The sequence below is a fragment of the Pan troglodytes genome, chromosome 2, assembly GCF_028858775.2.
Source record: "Pan troglodytes isolate AG18354 chromosome 2, NHGRI_mPanTro3-v2.0_pri, whole genome shotgun sequence".
NCBI lineage: Eukaryota > Metazoa > Chordata > Mammalia > Primates > Hominidae > Pan > Pan troglodytes.
Genome location: NC_086015.1, coordinates 58949523 through 58976878, shown reverse-complemented (window position 1 = coordinate 58976878; position 27356 = coordinate 58949523). Strand labels below are relative to the sequence as shown.

The 27356-nt window shown below is 43.4% G+C and overlaps 2 protein-coding genes across 4 annotated transcripts in view; one reads left to right on the top strand and one right to left on the bottom strand.

Annotated features, from left to right (window-relative positions):
* CACNA2D3 (calcium voltage-gated channel auxiliary subunit alpha2delta 3) overlaps window positions 1–27356 on the bottom strand; it is a 943155-nt gene that overhangs the window by 130806 nt on the left and 784993 nt on the right. The gene's annotated exons all lie outside the window — the stretch shown is intronic.
* LRTM1 (leucine rich repeats and transmembrane domains 1) lies at window positions 17048–26915 on the top strand (the record flags this gene model as incomplete). The annotated part of the gene is made up of 2 exons (XM_016940235.3): window positions 17048–17654; window positions 23397–26915. Coding segments are annotated over 2 exons (1041 nt in total), but the record flags the coding sequence as incomplete, so codon positions are not given.

Sequence of the window (27356 nt, the reverse complement as noted above, 5' to 3'; positions counted from 1 at the left end):
GAGCTTTGACTGACTGCCTGTTCAGAAGGTAAGTCTTAGCCATGCTGGGACTTTCAAGGGGCCATGGGCTGGTGTTAAAAGCACTGACACACCTGGGCAGAGATACACGGTTGTATCACTGCCCTGTTGCAGAAATCATTCTGCGGATGCTCTGGGATGCCATGGCTAAGGTAACAAAGGATTGCCAGGCTCTAGCCAACACTTCCTTGGTAAACCCTATTTGAAGTTCCTACGTGACTGAGGACGCATTTTTGCAAGAAGGAAACTGATCCCAAGAATACCACTTGTGATGATCTCTGGATGGAATGATTTTCAAATAAATCAAGTAGGTTTACTGAAAGGCAGCTGTCTTTGCCATTTCACGAGGTTGAAGTTTATCCCATGGTGAGCAGTTTCCATTTTTACTACAGCCGAGACAGGTGCAAACAGAGCTGCAGAACTGTGTGGCAGGGAGGAGGCCAATGCATGTCCCTGAAGCCTCTCCCCAGACCCAAGGGACTCATCCTAGCCTTTGACTTAATGTCCCTTCCTCTAGAGGTCAAAGACATCCATGCGAACCCTCGTGGTTAGAATTCTACCAAGATCCCATTAGCAGGAAGAAATTATTACTTTAATAAAACTTAAACTTGTAACATCCCACAAACCATTAAATGTTATGGGTTGTCTTGTCACAAAAGACAATGAAAACAATATGGGGCATTGTGAGGGGAGCAATGATAGATATTGAAAAACCCAAATGTCGTTAAGATTTTATTTACTGCTCACCCACATAATCCCGGCATTATAAAAATGATGAACAATGAATGGAGGGGGAAAACGACAGATGAAACTGGAGTCTTAAAGCCCCATCCCTGGGCCAATAAGTAGTTTGAAAATAGCATCCGTCAGGATCCATATGTTTTCTGCATGTGTAAGAATACTCTCACACAGGGGGCTTACTTCATAACTGAGATTCTTTTTCATTTAATTCAGTCATATTAGATTATGGGGCTGATTATGATCATATCCACAAATCAGTATTTTAACAGAGTTTCCATGGAAACACTATATGCCCCTGCTTTTTTACTTTTTGGACAAGGCTTTGCCTGTTTAACAACTTGAACAAGTTTGACGAGGACAACATGTTTTGTTTAAGTTACATTAACTGGGGCCAATATTTCCTAATTGCATTACCAGGAGAAACATTCACGGCATTACTCGTACCATGGAAAACCTCCCCTAGTCCAGTGTTTGATTTGCTTTAATCACTGGAGAACAGGAAACATACCAGGATTGCCTTGTCTTATCAAGTTTTAAATGTGTTAACTGGTTTTAAATCTATGAAATAATCTCCCTTATTAAATGACAAAGTTAGTCTTGTTAAGAGGATAGGCATTTATGGCTATATCCATTTATTTTTCAAGATGCAAACATACAGATACCTTTGGCTCCCTGCTAGGGAGGTGAACTCATTGTCCATAAACATATGCCCTTTTTTGCATATGGGTTTCAGAAAAATTCCACCAAAAAAGCCCCCTTCCCCTGCAAAACCTGCAAAAATAAACTGAATAATATCAAGCACAGAATAAATGCAAAAGGAATGTCCAGAGTACAAAGACTTTTCATACAACAGCCTTTTTGTTTGTTTGTTTCTTTTTGGTCCTTTTAGGCATTCACACCCAGAAAACTAGTGATGTTCACTTCCAATAGTGACAGTTTGGGAGTAGCCTGTAGCAAGGTTTTTGAAAATGCTGCATTACATAAAGACAAGGGGAGGGGGCTTTACGGACTGGTGTCAGAGTTCACCCTGACAGCAAATAAAACACATGGCCCGAAGCTCTGTGAGATGTCTGTGTCTGAAATGTTGGTGGAGCTTAATAAAATATCAGTGAGGAATAGTTTAATTTTATAGCATTAGGCACCGAGGCAGTAATTTGAGTCGGATGAGCTGTATTTTAATACATCAAAGTATACTACACTACAGGGAAGTTGAATATATTTTTAGAAGACAGTTGCTCCCTATTCAGAATTACTTGACTCAAAAATCTTCCTTTCTCAAGGATAAGTAGAAAATAGTTGCAGTCTTCCAAGAGCTACCCATCTACTTTTAAAACTGTGCACATATCTCAAAAGTTAGCTAATCTGTCTCCAGGCAAATGCTTCTTACTGGGAGTGTGGGGCTGTGGCCTGAGACTGGACACCAATGTGGTGAGTGTGTGGTTTTTTCCTGACCATAGAAGATTGATTGAGCTGTCCAGTGGGAAGGCTGTAAGGTCAGCTCCACCTTCTCCATCTTCCACCCCTCTTTTTGAGATGCTCATCTGCTCAGATGGGAGTCCTAGAGGTATCCTGTCCTCTTGCATTATGACCTAGAATTCCATCATGGAAAGGGAGTGGTCATTCCACTTCCACTTTCTTCCAGGGCATGCTCTATCTTCAGACTCTGGACGCTCTAAAGCAAGCATGGCCAGCGGCTTTTGTTCATGTGGTTGTCCAAACAATCATGTGGGCCGAGGGGCAGGAGCAGGCCCACAAAACGCCATGCTTCTCCCGCTACTGGTCTATAGATCAAAGGGAGTTCTCTCCTTCCTGCCCAGCAATGAAGAGAGGGTGGGCCTGCAGGGGCGGCTTCTGAATAGGGAAACAGCCATGACAAATGTGTCCCAGATCTGACTGATAGCTCCGTTCTGGGGGATGGACCAGATTATTGCTAACTCTCTGCACAAAATGCCTTGCTTTCCCCACCTCCGGCCCCAGCACACTTTGCCCAATCCCCGGCCACAGCAGACAGACAGCAGGCTGCCCTCTTTTCCCTGTGGCCCTGCCTCCCTGAAGAAATGGGCAGCGGGAACCTACAAAGGTGAATGTCTTGGCCCTTTTTTTGCTTTTCTCCACATGCCAGTGGAAGGGACTGGGAAGAATAAGATGAGATAAAAACGCAGAGTAGTTCAAAGGCTTTGAAGTCAGGCAGATGAGGGTTCAAGTCCCAGCTCTGCCCCTTAGAAATTGGGTCTCAGGCAAGTGAGTCAGTCTCATCAAGTTTCAATTTTCTCTTTAGTAAGACGTAGAAGATAATAGTTCCTACCCTGGAGTGGTGGAGAAAGAACATGATCATTTCCAGGTAAAGCACCCTGTGTCTGAGAACTTCTGGAATGTTATAAGAGTTTCAGATGTTGGATTCAGCCTTGAGAATTTAAGGATGCACTGTGTCCAACAAATTGGATTTCTAGACAGAGGAAAAGCTAACCAAATAATAAACTGCTAAATAACAGTGCCTCATTATCCCAAATGGAGAGGTAGCATCACAGTTTCCTCTTGGTCCCAGTTTGCTGTCTAACGTGTGCTACCCTTTTCAGATCAACTTCCTCTGGACTAAGCACTTCATTTCTGCAGGCCAATGCACATGCTCTCCTGGGACAGCTTCAGCGGAACAGCATGTCCACTGCCCATGGCACACTAATCGGGACTGTCCACATGCCCAAACTCAACCCTGACTTTTCTAGAATCATATTTCTAGCGCAAGCCATGGGTTTCCTGTGCAAATGCACAGACCACAACAACCTTTTCAACATGCTCTCAAATTTTGTGTTTCCTTTGAAAGACATTTTTAAAAATAAAAACTTATTTTTATCACTGTAGAAAAATTACCATGGTCACAGGACAAGGAGAAGACACTGAGTCTATATCAAGATGTATAATTTGGGGGTGGGGGTAACTAAGGGGGCTTGGTCAATAGCTTCCCAGGGCATGATTCAAATTCTCCCTTCAGCAAAATGATGCTTGGCTTTGTATTATATACTTTAGGGGCATTTGGGCTAGTCAAACTTGCAAATGGCAAGGATCTATACTACAGGAACACCAACTAGGATTATGTCATCATGGTGTCACCAGCTGGCTATCTAATACTGTCTGCTTCAAGCACTGGACTAGAAAGGATTCTGAGGCCATGGATGGCCCCAGGGGCTGCTGAGCAAGGCTGCCATGAGGCCACAAAGCAGGTAGTTGCAGGACGTAAACACTCATTTGCCACTTCTGGTCTGCTGCAGTGTTTGCATCTGCACTAACATATACACAAACTCACAGGAGGAAATGTTATGTCCCATCCAGGCAGTATTGGAGTCCCAACAGGGCTGGTTCTTCCTTGACTGCACTGGACCCAGGCACTGATGTGGTAAGAATGCAACTCTTCCATTCTGCTGCCCCTCAGACACATGCAGAAAGGATTTGCCCACAACTGCCAACTCCACATCAAAGCTCAGGATCTGAGAAACGTGTACGGGGATTTCATAATGCTTGTGAAATCAACATCCTCTTTACCTCCTCTGAGAAGCATACTGAGGACAGCAAGGGGCTTTTCTCTGGTTATGGTCAGATGGTGAAAACTGATGGTTTTCAATATTAATAATAAAGTGACTGGGAGATGAGGTGGGGGACAGCAACCAGCCTCTCACCCCTTCTCCAGCACCTGCTTGCCCAAGCTCCTTCCTCACCCTGTGCTGTGATCATGCCTGCCTTCTGCTAGCCCCTAAGATGCTGTGCCATCTCACTGGCCTCTCAGCGTAACACATGCCATGCCTTTACCTGGAATGGCCCTCGTCTCTTCCCCTCTCTGTGGTAAATTCTGGCTAGTACTTCAGATTTCAGCCTGGCTATAACATCCATTGGGATGCCCGCCCTCACCTCTCAGGCTGAATTGCCAGACTGCATTCTCTTATGGAACCATGCACCTCTTTTTCCTTGCACTTTTAATGGCTGTACTTTTTCATATACAGTTGACCCTTGCACAACACGAGTTTGAACTGCACAGGTCCACTAATACACAGATTGGAAAATACATAATTTACGGAATGTGAAACCTGGATACTTGGAAGGTTGACTTTTCCTACATGTGGGTTCCACAGGGCCAGTTGCAGGACTGGTGCAAGCACAGATTGCTGGAACCAATCCCCCTCATATACCGAGGGACAACTGTATTTGCATAGTGGTATAATGAATTTCTGTCCCCTTTCTACACTGTAGTGGCCATTTGGACTGTAGGTCCATTCATTGAGCTGTGTCTTATTTTGATGCCTATGACACTCCCAAGCACAGAGCTTTGCAGGTAGGGAACGCTCAGTAGATACTTCTTTCATCAAGAAAGAATACACACAAAGGGGTCCAGAATGAGAATCCCTTGAGCACACCTTATTTTTAAGTAAGGGTGTTTTCACCTTCAGAAGTGGAAAGCACCAAAAATAGAGAAACACCAGTCTCTAAGGGGTGAACACGGGCACTGCTCACGCTCAGCAAATCTAACCACCTTAGCATCTCCTCACACACAGCGGCACTCAGCTGCCTTTCCAGATGCCTTCATGGTGGGAGCAACTGGAGGCCATGGATAGGAACTTATAAACATCAGCCGTAGCAGTGAGAGCATACACGGAGTTTATTTTCTCCTCAGCCCTCATTAGAATCACAAATGAAATGTTGACAACACATGAAGGAGCTTGCTTGTTGAACACAATGTTTCCACTCCTATCAACCTCAAAACTCTGATAGTCATGCTTCATGATGAAAGCTAAGCAGCCCTGGGGAGATGACTACATGCTTTCTCTAATTATGCAAGGATGGGAAAGAGGGCCTCCTACCAGCGACGGGCTGACTGGAGACAAGGTCCACAGGGAAGCCTTAAAAAAATCACAGCACGAGCATGTAGTAGGTAACCCAATATGGGATTTTTGAATTAAAAGAAAAGATGAGAACATCAGTATTGCACCAGAAGGGGAAGGTGCCCATTATAAACCTGAATGGAGGCTGCAGCAAAGTCAAGGCAGGGCCTTTATTTTGCTAACAAACATCCCACATGAAAGTGGTAGTTGCATGATACTAACAATCAACTTTCCTTTGTTTGTGGAGCGATTTTGATGACAAGCAGAGATATGTAGAGCACAAATTCACTGAGATTGCACTTGATTCTAGGCACACACACAAAGGCTTTATAATACGAAAAGACGGGGAGCTCTGTCCACGGGCAGAATACTCCTTTGCATTTAACTTGCCTGTTTTTGTACCAAGCAGATTAGTTCAAGCAGATACAATCTAAGTACCTAGTTGATACCTATAGACACAATAATAGAAGATACTAGCTAATGTATATTACTATGTGCAAAAGATTTTTTTTTTTTTTACTATGATTCTCGTGATAAAAAACTGTTTAACCCTTTCCATAAATGTGCAAGCTGGGTTCCTTTGCACAGATGATGAAGTTAAAGATCAGAGAGGTTAAGTAACTCATTCAAGGCCACACAGCCAGTAAATGTTGGAGGCGGTATTTTTGAGCCTAGATGGTTTCACTCCAGATTCCATGTGTTTAGCAGGAACACTGTTCTAAAATGAAATGACTGGACTCACAAAGGGGATTCCTGAAGTGCAGGATGTGTAATGTGGGCTACAATCTAAGTCCTGCTTAAGATAAACTGTTTTCCAGAGCATTTTCAAGCTATGTATATATCAAAGAACTCATATAGAACAAACCTTAAAGAGAAAAAAGCATAACACAGACTTGCTATTGCTTCATGATATACATACAGTAAACTATAATTTAAAAATATGAAACATACATTGTAACCTATTACAGAAACTGAACTATCACGTTATAGTAAAAGTACAAAAGCAAATAAAAACCCAACAACAAGAACTGCAAAAAACACTCATTTCATGTGTTAACATGAGCAAACAATCAAACACGAACATGAATTTGATTCCAATTTATATTCCTGGGGCACAGACAAAAGTAGCCACTCAAAAGATCTAAGTAAAACAATGTGTCACTGTGAGGCTTTGGCCAGGCTTCCTAAGCTGCCATGTTTCTTGATCCATTTGTTTCTTTCATTAACTTTATGTCAACCAGCATCTGCCTATGTTTATTCCACCAGCCACATGAGCTCACTAATTACCTTTAATCATACTTATCTGAAATGCATCTTTATCTTTACACATGTCCTGAGTGCAGGACAACTGAATGCTGGAAGGCTGACATTGGGAAGATATTGGAATGGGAAGTCTGTATTTCCTCTAACCCTGACAGTATAGGGAGGATTAACCCCCAAAATGCAAGTCTACCCCAGAGGTAGACTTAGATGGTCTACCTCTGCCACCATCTGAAGTTCCCCAGCAAGGACTTCTAAGAACTGGTTCCCTGAGAGTTAGACAGTGTCAGGGAAATCCTACCTTGTTCAAACAAAATCACGTGCAGTCTTCTCATGGAAAACAGGTTCAAGGTGATGAGAAAACTGCTAAATAGCACCCTCCAGACTTGGGCACCATGGCTCATGCCTGTAGTCCCAGCACTTTGGGAGGCCAAGGCGGGTGGATCACTTGAGGTCAGGAGTTCGAGACCAGCCTGACCAACATTGTGAAACCCGTCTCTACTAAAAAATAAATACAGAAATTAGCGGGGCGTGGTGGTGCGTGCCTGTAATCCCAGCTACTCAGGAGGCTGAGGCATGAGAATCGCTTGAACCTTGGAGATGGAAGTTGCAGTGAGCTAAGACAGCGCCACTGCACTCCAGCCTGGGCAACAGGTGACACTGTGTCTCAAACAAAAACAAAACACAAAAAACAAAACAAAACAGACTGGTGAGCTCTTTGAAGACCAGGAACCAGTATGTAATATCTTTTCTAGTCTACACAGAACCTGGCTAAGTCTTAGGCTCTGTGGAAACGTGGATGCCGAAAAGAAACATTTTGGCCACTGTCTTCCTTAGCTTTAGGGAGGCTGGAGGCATACATTTCAAACCCACTACTCCACTAATTTTATCAGGCAACTCAAGGCCTGCTAAAGGGAGTTCAAACTCCACTGATATTCATATGCAGTAAACGGAATAATCCTAGGCATTCCTTGAACCTGAATTCTTACCTTATCAAAAGGGCAAGAAAAAACAAGGAGATGAACACATCCTCCCCACTTTCTTACTAGAGAAAACGTATGGCAGCCTTGGTTCTCCACTGAACGGCTCAAGAGGGAACTGTGTTCTCACCTCCTGAGTCAGAGCTTCCAGATAATTAAATATACATCTTAATGTCAAAAGAATGGGTTGTGTAAAAAATGACCTTAGGGCATAAAATGAATACAACTATAGGTTCCCTTAATATTGTACCAAACGTTGGTACTCACAATCCATGTGTTTGCAACAAATAACGCTGTAAACCTTGGGTAAGTTTTTATCTTCTCCGTCCCTGTTTTGTAATTTGTATTAAAAGTAATAGTAACATCATGGATGGGCACAATGGCTCATGCCTGTTATCCCAGCACTTTGGGAGGCCGAGGCAGGTGGACCACCCCAGGTCAGGAGTTAGAGACCAGCCTGACCAACATGACGAAACCCCGTCTCTACCAAAAATACAAAATAATTAGCTGGGCATGGTGGTGTGTGCCTGTAATCCCAGCTATTCCGGAGGCTGAGGCAGGAGAATTGCTTGAACCTGGGAGGTGGAGGTTGCAGTAAGCTGAGACCAGGCCACTGCACTCTAGCCTGCAGTGGCCTGGATGACAGAGTGAGACTTTGTCTCAAAAAAAAAAGTAATAGTAATATCTTTATTCATTCAATATTTACTTAATAAACCTATTAAGTGGGTTTTGAAGAAAGTATGGGAAACAAACAGGTCATTTGAAACTTAATGTCTAGTGAGTTGTTGTCACTTTAAAGGGAGATAATGCAATAAAATGTGGAGGCAGAAACTGCTATGATCTCCAACAGCTATGCCTCCTCTTCTTCCAAGACACACTGCTAGACAACATTTCCCAGCATCTCTTGCTGTTAGACATGGTCATGTGATTTAATTCTGGCTAATAGAATGTGAGCAGAAGTGGTAAGTACCTTTTCCAACTGATGGAGAGGGCTCTGAGAGCCAAGAAGAGGTCACAGCCACAAGGTGGAAGAAGCCTGGGTCCCTGAATGACACCATGGAGCCCAGGCCCCTGTCAACCTGAACTAGACTGTGATAAGAGAAATAAATGAGCTATTCTGTTAAACCACTGAGATTTGGGTGTTGTTTGTTAAAATAGCATAATTTTAATACAAATTATTAGCACTATGTGCCCCATTGTAAGCATTAAATACATGATTGATGGGGTTGTCATTTTAAAATATATTCCTAGTTTTCTATGTTTCTTATTTTTCTATCTCTTATAGGATAGTAAATCCAAAGGCAGAGGTCCAGAAAGAAGGAAGGAAGGAAGGGAGGGAGGGAGGGAGGGAGGGAGGGAGGGAGGGAGGGAGGGAGGGAGGGAAGACAATATTACAACTTTAAAATAGCTCTGTATAAACTGTGTACCTGGGTGCCATTTGGTCATCCACAATTCCTAGGAAACTATTTTCACTATTATCCACATGTCTCCAATGTCAAACTTTCTTTCTAACCAAACGAAATTTCTGCATGGATTTGTGCTGCCAAGGGCCTAGCCTACTCCCCACTATTCCTGGCTGCAGCTGTCACTAGGCCTGGCTGCCTTCCCTGGCATTAGATCGCCATACCACATGGTTTGGATGAGGAGCCTGTTGACAGGGATGGAGGAGCACCTGGCCATGACTTTACCAAGGCAGACCTTACAATTGGGAGAAATGCTCATATTTGTTATAAGGGCTCATCACACGTACAGACCCCTTGGCAGAGAAAGACAGATGTTACCTGTGGGGCTAATCCTCTTGGTGAGAGAGGAGGCAAACTCTAGGCATGCTATATTTACACAGATAACTCAGCCAGTCACTAGAAGACAAGACATCTCAAATATTCCAGTAAAGGAAATGTGCCTTTACTTGCTTCTTAATTTTTGTTGTAGCGAGTTGAATATACAGAAGTATAAGCAGAAAACATTTATTTTCCCCTCTTTTTCTTTAGTCTCCCCTCCAAGTAATCAGCATTATCAGTTTGGTGACTGACCTTTCCCACTTATTCCATTTTCAGACAAACCAACGCGTATTTATAGGGTTAATTCCTCCATCTCTAACACTTTTTGAATATAAATGGGATTATACAATATGCTTCCCATTCAAATTGCTTTATTTTGCCTCCCATTTTATTATGAATATTCTCCCAGATGGGTATATTTAGTTCTAATTGTTCTTTTTCATTTATTATTATTATTTTTTGAGACAAGGTCTCACTCTGTTGCCCAGGCTGCTGTGTAGTGGCGTGATCTCGGCTCACTGCAGCCCACTCTTGGGCTCAGGTGATCCTCCTACCTCAGCCTCCCAAGTAGCTCAGGCTATAGGTGCTCACCACCACACCCAGCTAATTTTTTGTATTTTTGGTAGAGATGGGGTTTCACCATGTTGCCTGGGTTGGCTTTGAACTCCTGGACTCAAGTGATCCACCCACCTTAGCCTCCCAAAGTGCTAGGATTGCAAGCGTGAACCACTGAGCCTGGCCTTTATTCTTTAAATACCTGTGTAATATTGCCTGGGAGAAAGAGCTATTACATGCTGGATTTCAAGACATTGTCAATTTTACTGTAGGGTTAATAATCATTGATTTTTCATTTCAGGGAAATTAAATGGTAAATAGACTAACATATTAGAAAACATTCTGGCTTAAAAAGGGCGAAAGAATATGTCTCAGAAGCTTGGAAATTTTTGAAATCTCAGTGTGATTATAAACACAATTTTACTCTAAGGGTGCATCTGCAGCTAGCTCCCATGTGGGAACCTGGGGTCCTGGCAGGTCTTGGGGCCAGGAGCCCCTCATAGTGCAGTTCTCCTCTTTAAGGAGTGGCTCTGGCCTGAGCTGACATTCAGCATCTCTCCTTGGTTCCTCTTTTTGCAAGCATGGCTGTCTTGCCACCTCTTGGATGTGCTCACCGCGGGAGGGAGGGAGAAAGAAAAGGCACTGCCTAGCATTAGCATGCATATCACACACCCTCCCTTTGTTCTCTTGGCTGAGGTCAGATGGAATAAATCAATCAGCCTCCACATCCAAGTGTCCGGGGGGGCAGTCCAGGCCATGTGTGCATTGTCCATCTTTTAACCCCCAATTGGGGTCAGCATGAGTAAAACAGAACCAAAAAAACCCCTTGGGCAGTAAGCAGATGTTGCCAGGAACCCATTAGCTCTGGGGCTTCTCTACGAGTTTCCTGGGCATTCGTGTTTTAGGTGGGAGCAGCCAGCTCAGACTCTTTGAAGTCTATAAATCCATGCTGCTAGTAAGAGATGCCACTTTGTTTTTTGTTTTGTTTTGAGAAGAAGTCTCACTCTGTCACCCAGGCTGGAGTACAGTGGCACGATCTTGGCTCACTACAACCTCTGCCTCCTGGGTTCAAGCGATTCTCCTGCCTCAGCCTCCTGAGTAGCTGAGATTACAGAAGGCCACCATCACGCCCAGCTCATTTTTGTATTTTAGTAGAGATGGGGTTTCACCTTGTTGGCCAGGCTGGTCTCGAACTCCTGTCCTCAACTGATCTGCCTACTCAGCCTCTCAAAGTATTGGGATTACAGGCGTGAGCCACCATGCCTGGCCAAGATGCCACTTTGGATCTCTTGCTCTACCAGATATGTGCTAGGCACTTAAGTATCACTTGATCCTCCCTGCCTCCGGCGAGGTAGGTATTATCTACATTCTACAGATAGGATGCTGATGCTCAGAGAGCCTGGGATTTTCCCAGGACCATAGAACTTTAGGGAATAAGCAGCATGAAAGTGTGCTTCTTCATTTAGCTTTTAACCAGAAGTGTCCTTGACTGCCTTTGGTTCTCTGCCAGGGTCTTGACCTCCAACATCCAATTGTGCTGTCAATAGATTCATCATTTTCAGGCCCCCAAGTCTAAGATATCTGGATCCCAGTTGGGCCTTATAGACACGGCTAAATATCTCCACTATAACCTAAAGAGGTATTTAAATTCTCTGTCTGTCTAAGCCCCCTTAAAGTTGGTAAGTACAGTGCCTTTCAATCCCATTTATGCTTTTTGACCAGAATGACAAGGTTCTGGACATAAGAAGGCCTTAAAGATCATCTTACCCAACCCCCTCATTTGACAGATGAGGCAACAGGAGAGTGGATATGTTTGCCTGGGTGGCGGGAGTTGAGGGTGGGTGACAGGTGGGGTGGTGGACTAGTGAGAGCAGTTGCCAGAGGATGGGATAACCAGAGTTTGCAGATCACAGACTGTGGGCCGATCTATGCCTCTACCTGTTTTTGTAAATAAAGTTTTATTGGAATGCAGGCACACCCATTGATTTATGTATTGTCTTTGGCTGTTTCCAAACTATAATAGCAGAGTCCAATAATTGCATTGGAGACTGATGGCTCTTAAGGTCTAAAATGTTTACTATCTGGCCTTCGCAAAAAAATGTTTCTGACCCCAGGGAAAGAGAGAGGCACACAGGTAGATATGAGTTATTAGTAACTTTCTAGTTCTTAGAAGGAGTGTTAAGTTCACAAGTGTTTGTTGTGTTATGATAAATTAATGATTGAATGCTAATGGGGGCCATTGATGGTTATGTATGTATTTCCATTAATAATGGAAATTATTGTCATTAAATTCTGTGCACCTGAAACAGATAGATAGGAAGGAGGGAGTGGAAGGAAGGAGAGAAGAAATCATTGAGTTCTTAAGATTTAAGTGGCTCTTCATCACCTGACTTGCTTTGTCACCTACACCTGACTTTTGCCCATTGTATCTGTGATGCTCAAAAAATGTTGGAGAGAAGGACAAAAGATGGCAGGTTGGGTAAAGTGGGCTTTCTGGAAGAGGCAGGATGAATATACTGGGTTATGTGGGGTGACAAGGGGCTTGGCCAAAGGATGAAAGAGTCCACAAAGTACAGGTTGTTGAAAATAATCAAAATTTGATGTTTTCAACTTCCATTCACAAAGGGCCCCTTCCCTCTGTACCTGCAGAGTGGCACGAAGGGCCAGGCTCCACGGCCCTCTGTCAGGACCTCCCGCAGGACATTCCTCCTGCTGACCGGTCCAGGTTGTCCTCAGAAGTTGGCAGCATACAAGTCCTGAAAGCCTTTCTCATGCAAAATTGTGAACACTTATGAAGACACTCTGGGCCATGTCGTGTACTGCCATATTTAATCCTGGGCACAGCCTGGTAAAGTAAGGGCCAATGTTGTCCCCATGTCAGAGATGGGGCTCTGGGTGGGTAAGTCACTTGCCTGGAGACACGCAGCTGGTGATGGTGGAGCCAAATATCGACTCTGGACCCACCTGATTCCAGAGCCCAAACCCAATGGCTCAATTATACCTCCTGGAGCCAAGGATTGCAGTTCATGCTGCTTCCATAAAAGCGTACACACAGTTACACACAGCAGAACATTTTGTTTTATCTAGAAGGGCAGCTTCAGGGGTTGAAACCCCACCTCAGGAAATGGCAGGGGATTTGCACATTCAAAGAAACGGTTCCAGTCCCTGGTGGGAAAGTTCCCTGAAGCTTCAATTAGAGAAGAGTCACAGTTGACTGACGCCTGATGCTCACAGGGGGCGGCTTTATTGTTTTATATGTGAAAAATGAGGGAAGGGCCAGGACCTCAGCATCAGAGAAATGAAGAAAGATTAAGAAGTATTTCTAAAGTCACACTAACCAAAAGGTCAATTCAACTCGGGGGCTGGGGAGTGGGTGGGGTGTGGGGGCGGCAAGCAAGCAAGCAAGCAGCTGAGAAGTATTTGTGGCACCAGAAGGAAGGTTGTGATGTCCACTAAAGGAAACCATGGCTATGAATTTCAGGGCATCAAGACCCTGTCAACACAGCTAATCCCCACAGATGCTGGCTGAATAAGACTTCGATGACCAAAGAAGTGCATGGTGCAAACCGTGTCAGCCTCCAGCAGGCCAATTTGTCCTCATATTACACACTCTGCGGGCTCTGCTGCTCGACCCCCAGGTGAGGGTCCCGTCCAGCATCCCCCAACCCAAAGAGGGGTGACCCGGCATGGTTAATAAGTCAACAGAATTCAGAAGCCACAGCCGGATTAAGAAGGCAGTTTTATTTTGGTGCCCTGTACTTCAAGCAGATTAAATAATCAAAAAGGCCGAGGCACTGGGGTCATGTTTGAATGCTACAGCTGTTCACCAAGGTTTGACAAACATTCTTTATGCGGCTCATCGTCTGAATGGGAAAGGCAGGGATGATCCTGGGGAGGCCAACATTTTAAGAAAGAAGAGGGGCACGATCCCAAGATCCTCTTATGGAAACTGATCCCAGCCAGATGGAGACAAGGGGAAGGGCTGCTTAAATAAGTGGTCTTTTGAAAGCAACAACTGTTTTCTGCATTGAAGAAAAGCAAGGGCAGGGTTCAGAAAGACTGAATGTAAAGCTGGGCTCCGAGTCTGCCATGCCCTTCGTGTGTTGCTCTGCACATTAATTAAAGGGTCTACGAGGTCAGCAAGGACGCCCAAGAAGACTCAGTCATGAAAGGTGAGCCCTGATCAATTCCCGTTGGAAAAGTTCTTGTCTGGGAGAAAGATGGTATCCCCTCACAAAGGTATGTGCGGGAAGTCTATTCTCAAGTCGTCTGTCTTAAAAGACTGGACAGATATGAAAAATGTCTCTGCATGGAAGGATTTATGTTTGCGCATGTTGGGTGCAGAGGAAGAGGGTGGAGAGAAATGTATGCAGTCATGACATGAATATGTAGTTGGCATGTCACGGGCCATTTCATAGAAAACATGGTGCTTGTAGTTGGAGTTCATATATTATTCCTTTTGGGGGAAAAGTGGAACCAATGAAAGAATGAACAAATTGGCTACAATCTCAGAGAGGCAAGCCTTTCATTAATAGATCAGTGGATTCTGCGGCAAACATGTTCTCTGGTTTAAGAATTAATTTCCTGCAACTAATTAATGCTTGAGCCCCACAGCTAAAAATGAGGGGTGTCCGTTCATTACTGAGGGGAAGATGTTTTGGCTTTGAAAGGAGTCATTTAGATTATTTGCAAAATTATAGAAAGGAAAACAGTGGTTTTGCTCTTTGATATTCTGGAAAGGGGAAGGGGACTGTGATGTTCTGCATCCCTTGAACTAAATTAAACTGAGAAGACTCTCTTTCAGAAGGCTCTCTAAACATCTTCCCTATTGCCCTAGAGCACTGTTAGCCTCAGTAGAGAATTTAAGGAAGACAGGGGAAAAGGCTCAAGTGCATGACAGCCATGCTGTGTATTTCCCTAGTTAAGGCCCAAAACAAGCAAGCAAGCAAGCAAGCAAGCAAGCAAACAAACAATCAAACAAAGCCCCTTTCAAGAGCTTCCACTATGAGTAGATAACTATTTTGAGTTTTGGATATTATTGTGTGGCCTCATGAATTCCTCTACCACTTTATAATAAACTGCCCTTGACAGATGTTTGCCATATTTTGAAATTCAAGTCTCAAAAAAAAAGATGGGAGTGTTACAGCTACTTTGGTGAATGACAGAGCAGTATCTAAGAAAATGTGAACTTAACCTCCTCTCTGAGCCCTGTGAGAAGATTTCTCTGGATTCCAGAGACCCTCTCCCAGTTCCCGCACAGCCAAGGCAGTCTGAACAAGGATGCTGTTTTACAGCATCATTTAGAATGAAGAAAAAAACTGCAACAGTTCAACTACCCCTCATAAGAGTGGGGGTAAACATTAATACTAAATGTGGCATGCTCTCACCATGGAATATGCTACAACAGTTAAAAGGAATGAATTAGCTTTCCACGTATCCATGCGGATAGATCAGTTTTCAGTGAACAGAGCAAATTGCAGAATGAGACATATTGACGATTACATTTATTTGGATTTTTAAAAAGTGTTATGTAAAACAGAGTGTGTGTGTGTGTGTGTGTGTGTATTTGACAGGCAGTGGAGCACAGTAGATAAGAACTCTGACAGACTCTGGAGGGAGGAAAAGTGGAGCACAGTAGATAAGAACTCTGACAGACTCTGGAGGGAGGAAGACAGCCTTGGTCCTTATCACAGCTCTACTATAATACTCTGTGTGAACTTGGGCAAGTGATTCAGCTTTTCTGTGCCTGGCTTCCTCATCTTTCAAATGGGGATAATAATGGAACCATATTTACAAGGTTATGAGGATTAATTAATATACATATTTATAAAGCACTTAGAATGGTAGGTGGCTCAAAATGCATGCTATATGGTTATTTGAGATTTTTGTCATTACTAATGATTGTTTTTAAAATGTCTGGAGAGACACATCAGTAATGGTGTGAGGAAAAGGGCTTATGCTGGAAAATAGAAATTGGGCATGAATCAAAGTAAGTTCAACTGCATAAGTAATGCATTGCTCTTTTGAGTTAAAAGAAAAAAGAATCAAGGAAGTACGATAACCCATGAAGGACTTGCAGCACTATTATAGAAAATGGGTATTTATTATACTATTCTTAATGCTTTTCTATATTTTTATAATCTTGAATAAAAACGCAGCAGACACTATCCTTGTTCATGGAATTACAATGGCAAAAATGGATATCAATATGTAGCAGCGCTTTCGATCTGCCCTATCCAATACAGTAACCATTAGCCACACGTGGCTACTGTTGTTTAAAATAGTTAAAATGAAATACAAATAAAAATTCAGTTCCTTGGTTGCAGTAGTTGCATCTCAAAAGCTCGGTAGCCACACATGGCTATTGGCTCCCATACTGGACAGCAGATGTAGGACACTTCTATCATCACAGAAAGTTGTATTAGACAGCACTGTTCTGCAGCATACTTTACAGAAATGTAAGTATCTGAAATCCTCTAACACTCTTTTACACATCTGGCCCCATATAATTCTGCTGTGGCCTACAAACGGCATATACACCCCAAATATTTTTTTTCACCCTTCTATTTGATATCACTAAGTCTTCCATCTTCCGAATCAGGAGACACTGAGCGTATCTTTCTCAAGGCTTCAGACAATAGTTGGCACAAAGATTGCAGAAGGTAATGACACTGGGGATGTACTCTGACCAGCCTGGCTCTACTAAAGACGGTGAGTAACAGAACCTCTCTTCCAGGTTGTAGAAGGTTTCACCTGGCTGGAAAGCACATTACCTGTAAATTCAAAGGCGGAAAAGTGCTGATACCACACCTCACAAACTGGTTCCTATCCCAATTTCTTTCTGTTTGTTGTAGGTGAACTGCTCCTGTTTTCCAGTGTGATTGTCCTGCTCCAGGTGGTACGCAGCTGCCCGGACAAGTGTTACTGTCAGTCATCTACAAATTTTGTAGACTGCAGCCAGCAGGGTCTGGCCGAAATCCCTTCCCATTTACCTCCTCAGACTCGAACGCTGCATTTACAAGATAATCAGATACACCATCTTCCTGCTTTTGCATTTAGGTCAGTGCCATGGCTCATGACCTTAAACTTGTCCAACAATTCCCTTTCAAATCTGGCCCCTGGAGCTTTCCATGGGCTTCAGCACTTGCAGGTTTTAAATCTAACCCAGAATTCACTCCTTTCCCTGGAAAGCAGACTTTTCCATTCCCTCCCTCAGCTGAGGGAGCTTGATTTGTCATCAAACAACATAAGCCACCTTCCCACATCCTTGGGAGAGACTTGGGAGAACCTAACTATACTTGCAGTTCAACAAAACCAGCTTCAGCAGCTTGATCGAGCACTCCTGGAATCCATGCCCAGTGTGAGGCTTTTACTTCTCAAGGACAACCTCTGGAAATGCAATTGCCACTTGCTCGGTCTTAAACTCTGGCTGGAGAAATTTGTCTATAAAGGTCAGTCATGTCTATTTGGAACCCCCCATCTGTGTGTTACCAGCCTAGGATGAATCTCATCTGTTCTCCGCATTAGAAAGAATGTGGAGGAGTGTGTAAGGGGTGGATTTGGGCTTTTACACATCGGTGCCATTTCACGGTATGGCGAAAGAGTCAAGTGAGTCATTAGAAGGTGTTTAAATTCAGGTTCTAAATTAATCTACAAATATGTTGCATGGAGATAACTTTCACTTGTTTAATTAATATAACAAGAAGTTACTTATCTGGGAGTATGCTATTAAGAAGGAGGACATTCAATCATCACCTGAATAAGTGCTCAACCCCAAATAACACCAACCTCTTATTATCAAGTGTGATCCAATTGTGGGTATGGTTATCTGTCTCTGGGATATTTTTCTCTCTTTGTCTGCTTCTACCCATTTGACAACTGTCATTCTTTTCTAAAATTGTCCTTTCTGCTTTAGCAAACACCACTGTCACTGAAATTGGGTGCAACAGGGCCTCTCTCTAAAGTTACTCACAATTTCTTTAACATGATGACAACAGCAAAGCAAGAGATCTCAGACTATTAAAGACGGGGGCTCTGGAAACCACCCAGGGTTAGCAAACTACAGCCCCAGGGCCACAGCCCATCTCCCGTTTCTGTAAATAAAGTTTTACTGGAACACAGCCATGCCCATTCATTATATAATGAGTGAGTGGTTGCTTTGCACTATAAAAGCAGAGTAGTTGTGACAGGGGCTGTATTGTCCATCTGGCCCTTTACAGAAAAGTTTGCCAACCCCTGTTGTCAATGGGCAACAGAGTCCCAGAGAGGTTCAGTGACTTGCCCAAGATCACAGAGCAGAAGCCCAGGTGAGAACAGAAGGCATGGCTTTTGGGTCTTGACCCGACATTCTTTCCTCCACTTCACAGTGCTTCACTCTTCCTAGCTCTCAGCATGATTCATTCATTCCTATATTTGAGTGCCTTTTGTATGCCAGGCACTGAGAAGATGGCAGTGCCTAACCATCACAGAGATTTCATTCTGGTAGTAGAAACAGATGTTAAATAAGATGATAAATAAAGATACATGTTTAGAATAGCAGTTAGTGCTAAGAAACAATGAGGCAGGGGAAGGGGAGAGTGATAGAATGTGGGTCTCATTTTTGATAGGATGGATGGGAAGATGTCTCCAAGGAGGTGACATGGCTGAGCAGAACCCAAAGACTGAGGAGGAATGAGCCATGAGATAACTGGGGGAAGGAATAGTGAGCACAAAGGGCTTGATGAGGGGGAAAACTTGGCTTGGCTGCAGGACAAAAAGAGGGACGAGACAGTGGCTAGTGCAGAGGAAGGGAGTGAGTGGACACAGACAAGACAACACCAGTACTTGGGGGTCAGATCATGCAGAAGTGTGCAGAGAAGGCCAAGATGCTTGGACTTTAAGTGAGATGGAAAGCTCTTGAAGAGTTTTAGTCAAGGGAACAATAGGATCTGATTACAATGTAAAAGGTCACTCTGTAGACTCTTGGGAGAGCTGACGAAAGGCTGCAGAAGAAGAACCAGGGAGATGAGGGAGAAGGTGATTTCAGTCAGCCAGCGAAGATGATGGTGGCCCAAACCAGGGTGGTGAGACATGATCAATGCTGGGAGATACTTGGAATACTGAACTGGCAGACATTGCTAATGGCTTGGAGTGGATGACTAAGAGAAGACCATAATTATGGGAAAGTCTATTTTGATTTGTCCTGCAGTGGTAACCAAGTAAATGGTGATGCCTTCAGCTGACAAGGGGCAAAGAGGGGACTGGGGGGAGCGAGTGAGTGTGTTGGGGAGGTGGTCAATTAGGACTTCAGCTTGGGGCATGTCAAGCTTGAGATGTTCTGTACATATCCATGGGGAGTCGTTGAGTTGGAGGTTGTATATTTAAGCCCGAAGCTCAGGAAGATGTTGGAGCTACAGACATGAATTAGGGAAGTCAACAGTGTCTGCATGGTTGTAGCGGTTCTCAGCGGGAATGAGGTTAGGGTGAATACAACATGGGTTGAAACGTACGATATTGAATAAATCCTTCTCAACAATGTAATAGCAAATTACATAATCAATATCCAGTCGGCATTCAAGCCCACCAGCAACAGGAGCCACATACTATGGCAACATCTTCCTTATAAGAGGTTACAAATAAAATTGTTTACATCTACAGGTAAAGTGGCTTGAACTATTGTATTGTGGATTAAATTGTAAGCACAGGCCAGCCAACACAGAAAGATAGTTTTCATTAAAGAACATTTCTTGATTAAAAAAAAGAAAAAGTTCCCAGGACTAGGGCACTGGAAGCAACCTGGGATGGGATGAAATCTGCCCTACTCTGCCACAAACTTGCTGGTGGTCTTTGGGAAAATTAGTACACTTCCCTAGCACTCAGTGTCACCAGAGGGAAACTGGAGTTCCTACGGCCCATTCCAGTCCTCAGATTCTGTGACGCATTTCAACACGCCGTCACAACAGAGCTGCATGAGTACAGATCACAGCTTTTCTTCGGAGGAAGGCAGAAATTGATTTGGGGTAATAAGACCTGGATGTCCCAACATAACTAGGAAAAATCCAAATATGTGTCAAACATGGGAGACAGTCTGATTATAGATATATTGAATACAGGCAAAATAAGGGAACAGATATGAGTCAAGATCTTCTTTTAAAAAAAGATATATAAACAAATGCAAACACTACAGGTATTAGGGCAGGCTAACTGACATAACAGACTAGCCCAGACTTTAGTTATATATGCAATAACATCTGTTGCTCATTCATGTCAGAGTTCAAAGGAAATGGGGGCAGGGTCTGCATTCCATGCAGTCATTTAGGGACATAAGCCCCCTCGAGCTTGTGATGTCGCCAAGTTTATCACGTGGCCTCTAAGGTCATCCCCAAGTGGGAACAAAATGCATGGCGGATTACACGGGGGCTTTATGGCCTGGAGGTGGCATTAATTAATTCAATTAATTGAATTCCATAGTCCAGAATTCAATTAATTCAATTAATTGAATTCCATTGTCCAGAATTCAATCACATGGCCTCAAATAGACCACAAAAAGTGGGAAAATTTAGTCTTCCTGCTGGCCTAAGAGCAAAAAGATGTGCTTTGGTGAATACATAATAATATCTCCTCCAAAGAAATATGCACACAGATTGTATGATTAATATTTCTCTCTATTTACTACTAAACAAGTCATCTTCACTTCACTAAACATTTACTCTGAGCTAGGTATTATGCTAAATACTTGACATATTTTATCCAACTGAGTCCTCAGAGCAATCTTGGGAAGTGAATTTTAATTATTCTCATCTCCCACTTTCCAGATGAGCAAGCAGAGGCACAACGTGGTCAAGGGAGTTTTTCACGGCTGCACAGCTATGTAATGTTCAGACTCAAGATTTGAATCTAGTTTCTCCCAAGACAGAGGTGAAGAGCTACTAGTGATCAGATAGAGAACAATGAGTGCTTGGCAAGCTGGAGCTTCTTGCATTGTCAGTTACGTTAATCTAGAAGGATGTGGGACCCTCAAGCTGTAATCAGCAGATTTGACGAGGGGGTCATGGCCCATGAAATGGTGGAGAGTGGGAGTTGCATCCTGGCTGAGGATCACCTGCACAGGAGACCACAGAGCATTTGGCAGCCATAGCCCCTGCCTTCCAGCTATGTCCCAGGCTCCAGTCTGGGTATTTCCTTGGCTCTGGGTCCAGAGGCTGTGGCTCCCACCTTAATACCGAACAACAGAAAGTCTGGAACTGGAGAAACACAGTTCTTAAGTCTGGGGTGATTGGGTAAACCACCCTAGTCAAGGTGGAAGTCAGCTGATGAACCTGTCCATCCCCCTGGCAGGTGGTCTTGCTTCCCCTGATAGAAGTCTCCATGCTCTCTGGCTGGATTAAATATCATGACTACTTCTCAAAGCCCCATCATTTCATTTCTGTCTCTCTGACCTTTTTGTCTTGCAACCAACTTCCTGGCAGAGGCTCCTATGGTCAGGTGCAGAGGAATGAAATGGTCCATGAGGCAAGAATCCTTAATCTCAATGGCACTTTGAACTCATCTGGAGCAGCTGCTCTGAACCTCTGGCCTCAGGAAAATCAGTGGCTCAAAAAAGGAAGAAATTCCCCTTTTATCTTTCTGCTTTAGGGTGAGGACTGTTTCCTCAAAGGATTGCTAGAGAAGCCAGGAGGAACCCAAGAGACTCTGGTGGTGGGTGATTCAGTTTTAAGCAGTGGCAACAAAAAGGACATGGGTTGAATTTTGCCACTGCCACTCACCCTGGTGTGTTGGGGCCACCTGATAATCCTTGCACTGCAAGATAGGCCCTATCTACCTACAGGGCCACTTATGACCTATCTTGTAGTAAGCTTAGAGAGAGTAAATGTGAAAGCATTCCTAAAACTCTGAAGTGCCATGCAATGGAGGGTGCTAATAATGTTGAAGTGATGCCCTCTACATATGTCTTTCTGGTATAATTTCCTAATTCACTTATTGTGTGTACTAAGAATCTCCTCCAATCTAACTTTGCTAACAGCAGTGCCAGTCTTTTCGGCTGGCCTAGGGGAGGTGCTTATGGCAGCCCGAGAGGGCCAAGGTGCAGGTCATGGGGCAGTTCTGTCCAGTCAAAAGGCTTCCTAGCAGACAGTGCCGAGGGCCATCCTGCCCACTCCTCTGACCTCACAACGCTCCTGAGAGGAGGATGTGGCGAGGCAGCGAGTGTAGTGGAAAAAACTTGGACTGAGCATGGAGAACTGGGTTTGGATGTTGTTTCATCCACTCGTGACCTCTGTGAGTCTGGACAAGAGTTACCTACAAGAGTGGAGTATTAGGACTTATCTAACAGTGCTTTGTAAACCATCAAGTTGGATACAAATAGCATGTTTTCATGGCAGAAAATTAAGTCAGCGAAGCACGTTTTCCCAAAATCAAAGAGTAAATCAGTGGTCACACTAGACTAGACTTCAGTCTGCTAGCTCAGGGCTCTCTCTAGGAAAGAATGACCGACCACCCAAATTCCCCCGACCAACAGCAGTCTACACACCTGAGGATATCAATCACCTTACAGGTAATGGAAACTGGGTTTAATAACGCATTGGAAAGTTCAGTATTCAAAGCCGTAAATGTTCTGAGGCCTGAGGAGACACATTCATGGTACCGAATTCCAGGAACTAAACTTCCAGTATTGTCAAATCCACAGATCACTCCAAGACCATTCCACCTCTCCATTTGGCATCACTGAACAGTGTTGAGACACACAGGATCTTTGTAATAAACACATAACATCACAACAATGCACATTTATTTTACTTTTTCCTTAGATTTTCAATGGGAATCTGGTACAAAAGTTTTCTTGTCTGTGGGGCTCACTAGGACCATGCGTGGCACGAATGCAGTGGGCAGCTGTGCCCTCACCATCGGCCCCCAGCGTGCCTTCTTGTCAGCTTTTGCATTGTTTTCTCTGAGCATTTATAGAACATGAAGGTTACTGGGCTTCTAATGAATTCTTGGCCATAAGTAATTGCCAATTTAGTGTGTGGCATTTTTAGTATTTAGCCAATTTAGGAATCCTAAAATCATAAAATATGGTTGTTAAATTCTTTGACTCCAGGATTTAAAAAAAAAAGGTACTTCATAAATTCCATCTGCCTAAGTTTTTGCAGGCAGAGGATTTTGGAACTCTGTTGTATCAAGGCTTTGTTATTGTTCTTTGCTTTTGTTTTTTAAAGGGGGAAAAACAGACGGCATCATCTGTGAATCACCAGACACCTGGAAGGGAAAGGACCTCCTTAGGATCCCTCATGAGCTGTACCAGCCCTGCCCTCTTCCTGCTCCTGATCCAGTGTCCTCGCAGGCTCAGTGGCCCGGCTCTGCCCACGGTGTGGTCCTGAGGCCTCCTGAGAACCACAACGCGGGGGAGCGAGAACTCTTGGAGTGCGAGCTCAAACCCAAGCCAAGGCCGGCCAATCTGCGTCATGCCATTGCCACTGTCATCATCACTGGCGTTGTGTGTGGGATTGTGTGTCTCATGATGTTGGCAGCTGCCATCTATGGCTGCACCTATGCGGCAATCACAGCGCAGTACCATGGGGGACCCTTGGCTCAAACCAATGATCCTGGGAAGGTGGAAGAAAAAGAGCGATTTGACAGCTCACCAGCCTGAGAGCTTTTGTCTCAAATAGGATTGGTCATTGCAGGCCAGAAGATAGCGTCTGAGTAGGGCTGATGTGTTTCCTGTTAGTCTGATTTTGCTTTTGCCAAAAGACAAAAAAAAAAAAAAAAGAAAAAAAAAAAAGATGTGTCTGTAAAAAATATTTCTGGGGAGGAATTTATGTTGCGATCTTTAAAATACTATAGGTAAAATAAAGATGATACTTGTGCTCTGGGCCTGGGAAGTTATTACAATGATTCTATGTGGGGGTAAGACACACACAGAGAAAGGGAAGATGCCATCTCTTCCAGGTACTCTTCTGTGGATTAAGTTCCTTTTACAAAGCAACAGAAATTCAAACACACATGCCAATCAGCATTCCTGGGAGCTTTATGGTCCACTGGAAAACTGCCCAATTTTGAGTGCTTGGGAAGAGGCTGGTGATCTTACCCGACGGGCATTGAATGCCTCTATAATTCGAGTTCATGCTAGATCAGTGATACTTTTAGATGTTGTATATGTTATAAATTTAGTGGAAGCTGTTGGTTGGGAATTTCATAGCTTGCCACAAGAGTCAAAGTCTATTTCATTTTCGAAATCAGAAAACCATTTGTGGCCTTCTAGGCCTCAGAGGAAGAAGAAGATTCCATGTCCGGATAATAGGACTCAGGCCCTGAGTCTGGGGAAGTTTTCTGATGAAAGGTTAAAAAACATATAAACAAACACAAAGAGGATGGGGAGCCAGAATTTGGGGCAGATATTACCAAAAGGCCATATCCACCAAGGGATTGGAACCTTCCATTTATAACTCTTACAGCAGGAATGAATTTAGGTTGGGCTGAGAGCGAGATAATGACTTTTGTGTATCTGTATCTGCATACATAGCGCACAGAGTGCATAGAGTTGTACAACCACACCCACACATAAACATACTCTGAGCAATCAGTTTACCCACTAATGAAATGCAGCCGTGTCAGGGTGGAAGCCAGCAGCTGTTGTCCACCACCCAGATTGTCTACTCCCCACACTGGGATAGGAGTAAGAAGGAAGACTGCAGAGAGTGGGAATTACCAAGAAACTCAAGATAGGTGGCGGCAGCTATCCTCAATGTTATTTAGGCCATGGTTTTAAAAAATCAGGTGTGGCTGGCTTTACTCCACAGACATGGTCTTGAAGAGTTGCATGCAAAGTGAATTTTTGTAAATTGAATCATCATTTTAATGCAGTAGGGGAGCTGGCTATTTAAAGGAACCTTTCATGGAATCTTTCTGTAATAGAAATAATTGGCTCCAGATTTATGCATTTTGTAAATTTTGCATTTTCTCATGCTAGGTTTTCTTAAAGTGGAATCTACCTGTTCTCTCTCATGATGCTCACAGTCACCTGTTAGTATTAAAATCATTTTACACAAGAAGAGAGGACAGAGAAGTTATGGACATGTTAAAAGCAGAGAATGGCAAATATAGGGCCAGCTGTCCCTCCAGAGGCCATGACAGACATTGCTAATCAATCTCAGCACTCTTCCTAGCTCAGCACCACAGATGCCTTAAGACAGCACTGTAGGCAACCAGAACTAATCAACTGGAGTTGGTTCAAAGGATAAAACACATTTGCTACTCAGGGTACTGGCTCTACATTCACTCCTTCAGGCCATGTAATGATTGGTTTGGATCCTAAATCAGTAGTCCATTCTCTAACTGAAATGTGAATGGAAGGTTCACATGTGTATGGGATAGATGCAGGGAAACGGGTGAACCTATCACTTCCTACTGTGCAGGTCTCACACGGATGCACCTCTAATAATCACAGAGACAATCTACACCTGCCATGGTGCTTCATAGCTAGTGTGGGCCCCACACACCCAGAGGCTAAAGATGGACCACCTTTCTGGAGCAGCAATTTTGCTAGATGATTTTTCTAGGGGACAAAGTTTAAATTTCGATGGTAATTTTTTTCTGAATATCGAAAGAAACTGAAATACCTTAAATTGTAGATCAAAGAAAGACCCCAAGGAAAGCCTGCTGACCCATCAGCTCTGTCCCAGGCCCTGGCACCTCCTCTCCATGGGCCACTCAGTGGACATGGCTCAATATCCTTCTTTATGGATGTAGTGACTACTTTCCAAGTGAAAAAACCTTTCTTTCCATGGCCCTGGACTGAGGATGCTTGGCCAAGAAGGCAGTGTGAGAAAGGAATTATACGTTTTTATACCTTGTCCCAGTTTCACCAAATGTTTCCAGAGCTCACACCGTGTACCGTGTACCAGACATAGTGCAAGGCGTTCTTGTGTAATCCTGACACCCACCGCATGAGCCACTTGAACGGATATTACATTAGCTGAGAGCTACTGAGGTCAATAACGCATGCTTCATTTTAATGCAGTGATTTCAGTCAGCAAGTGCACTGGGCCCTGCCAGAGGTTTGGTGACAGTGGAGGTCAACCCAGTCCCCCTACCCACAGAGATTACATGAGGGAGTTTCTGATCCACCACAGAAAACCCTGAACGTGACTAGAATCCTTGCTTGTCAACACTTATATCCTTTTAGATTTCTAAGTACAGATGATAACTCAGGCAAACAGACTTCCTGCTTTATGGGCAGTCTTTAAGGAAAATGATTAAAATGATGCATACTTATATTCAGATTTCTATCTTTTGCCTACAGTCACCACAAACAGCAGTTGGCAATGAAAATAATTACTTACCCTGAAATGTCAACAGCTTCTCAGCACAGAAAAAAATATAAATCAAATTGTTTAGATTAACAAATGCAGAGTTATCATTTGTTAATATGAGAAATGAAATGTTTTAACTGTAAAAAACATTGCAGATGAAAGACCCAATTTGCAGGGTATTCTGTGAGAACCACAAATTATCTTTCACAACCACTATAGCTCATGAGGGGTAATTTGCAAACGCCTCATAGATTATTTTCAGCTGTTTATTGCTGCTGTCATATTCATAGATTCCCTTATAAAAATGTCCTTCTGTCATAGAAGACTTGCTGAGGGTACACTGTGGACAAAAATCACGTTTAGTGTTGATTGTTTCTGAGAAAACTAAAAATATAGTTCTTTCATCATATTTAGTCGAACAGTATGGCTACAGACGGGTGATTTTTGCCTTGCCAGGGATCATAAATTCACAGATATTGTAGCTGTCTGTAGTGAGGCATAAAAAAAGGGGCATGAAGAATGTACTCTGCCACAGAGATTTTGGAGAAGGAAGACCTAGAATCAACTTTATATCTGAAAAGTTTTCACAAATAAGGCAAATATCCCTGACCCTACAGGAAGAATCTTTTGCTTAAGATTATAAAATGCCAGTGGATTACTAAGGGTTTCATTTTTCCTTATAAAAATGGCAAGACTAAAAAGTGATGCACACACAGATTTCTTCCTGAAGGTCTGTGCAAATCAAATCTCCTTGCTTGAGTTAACCAAGTACCCCTGAAACAAGACACCTTTATCTTAGATCCTAAATATCAAAGGAAGTGGTTAAACTAATTTCTAAAATAATCTATCTGTAACACACATTCA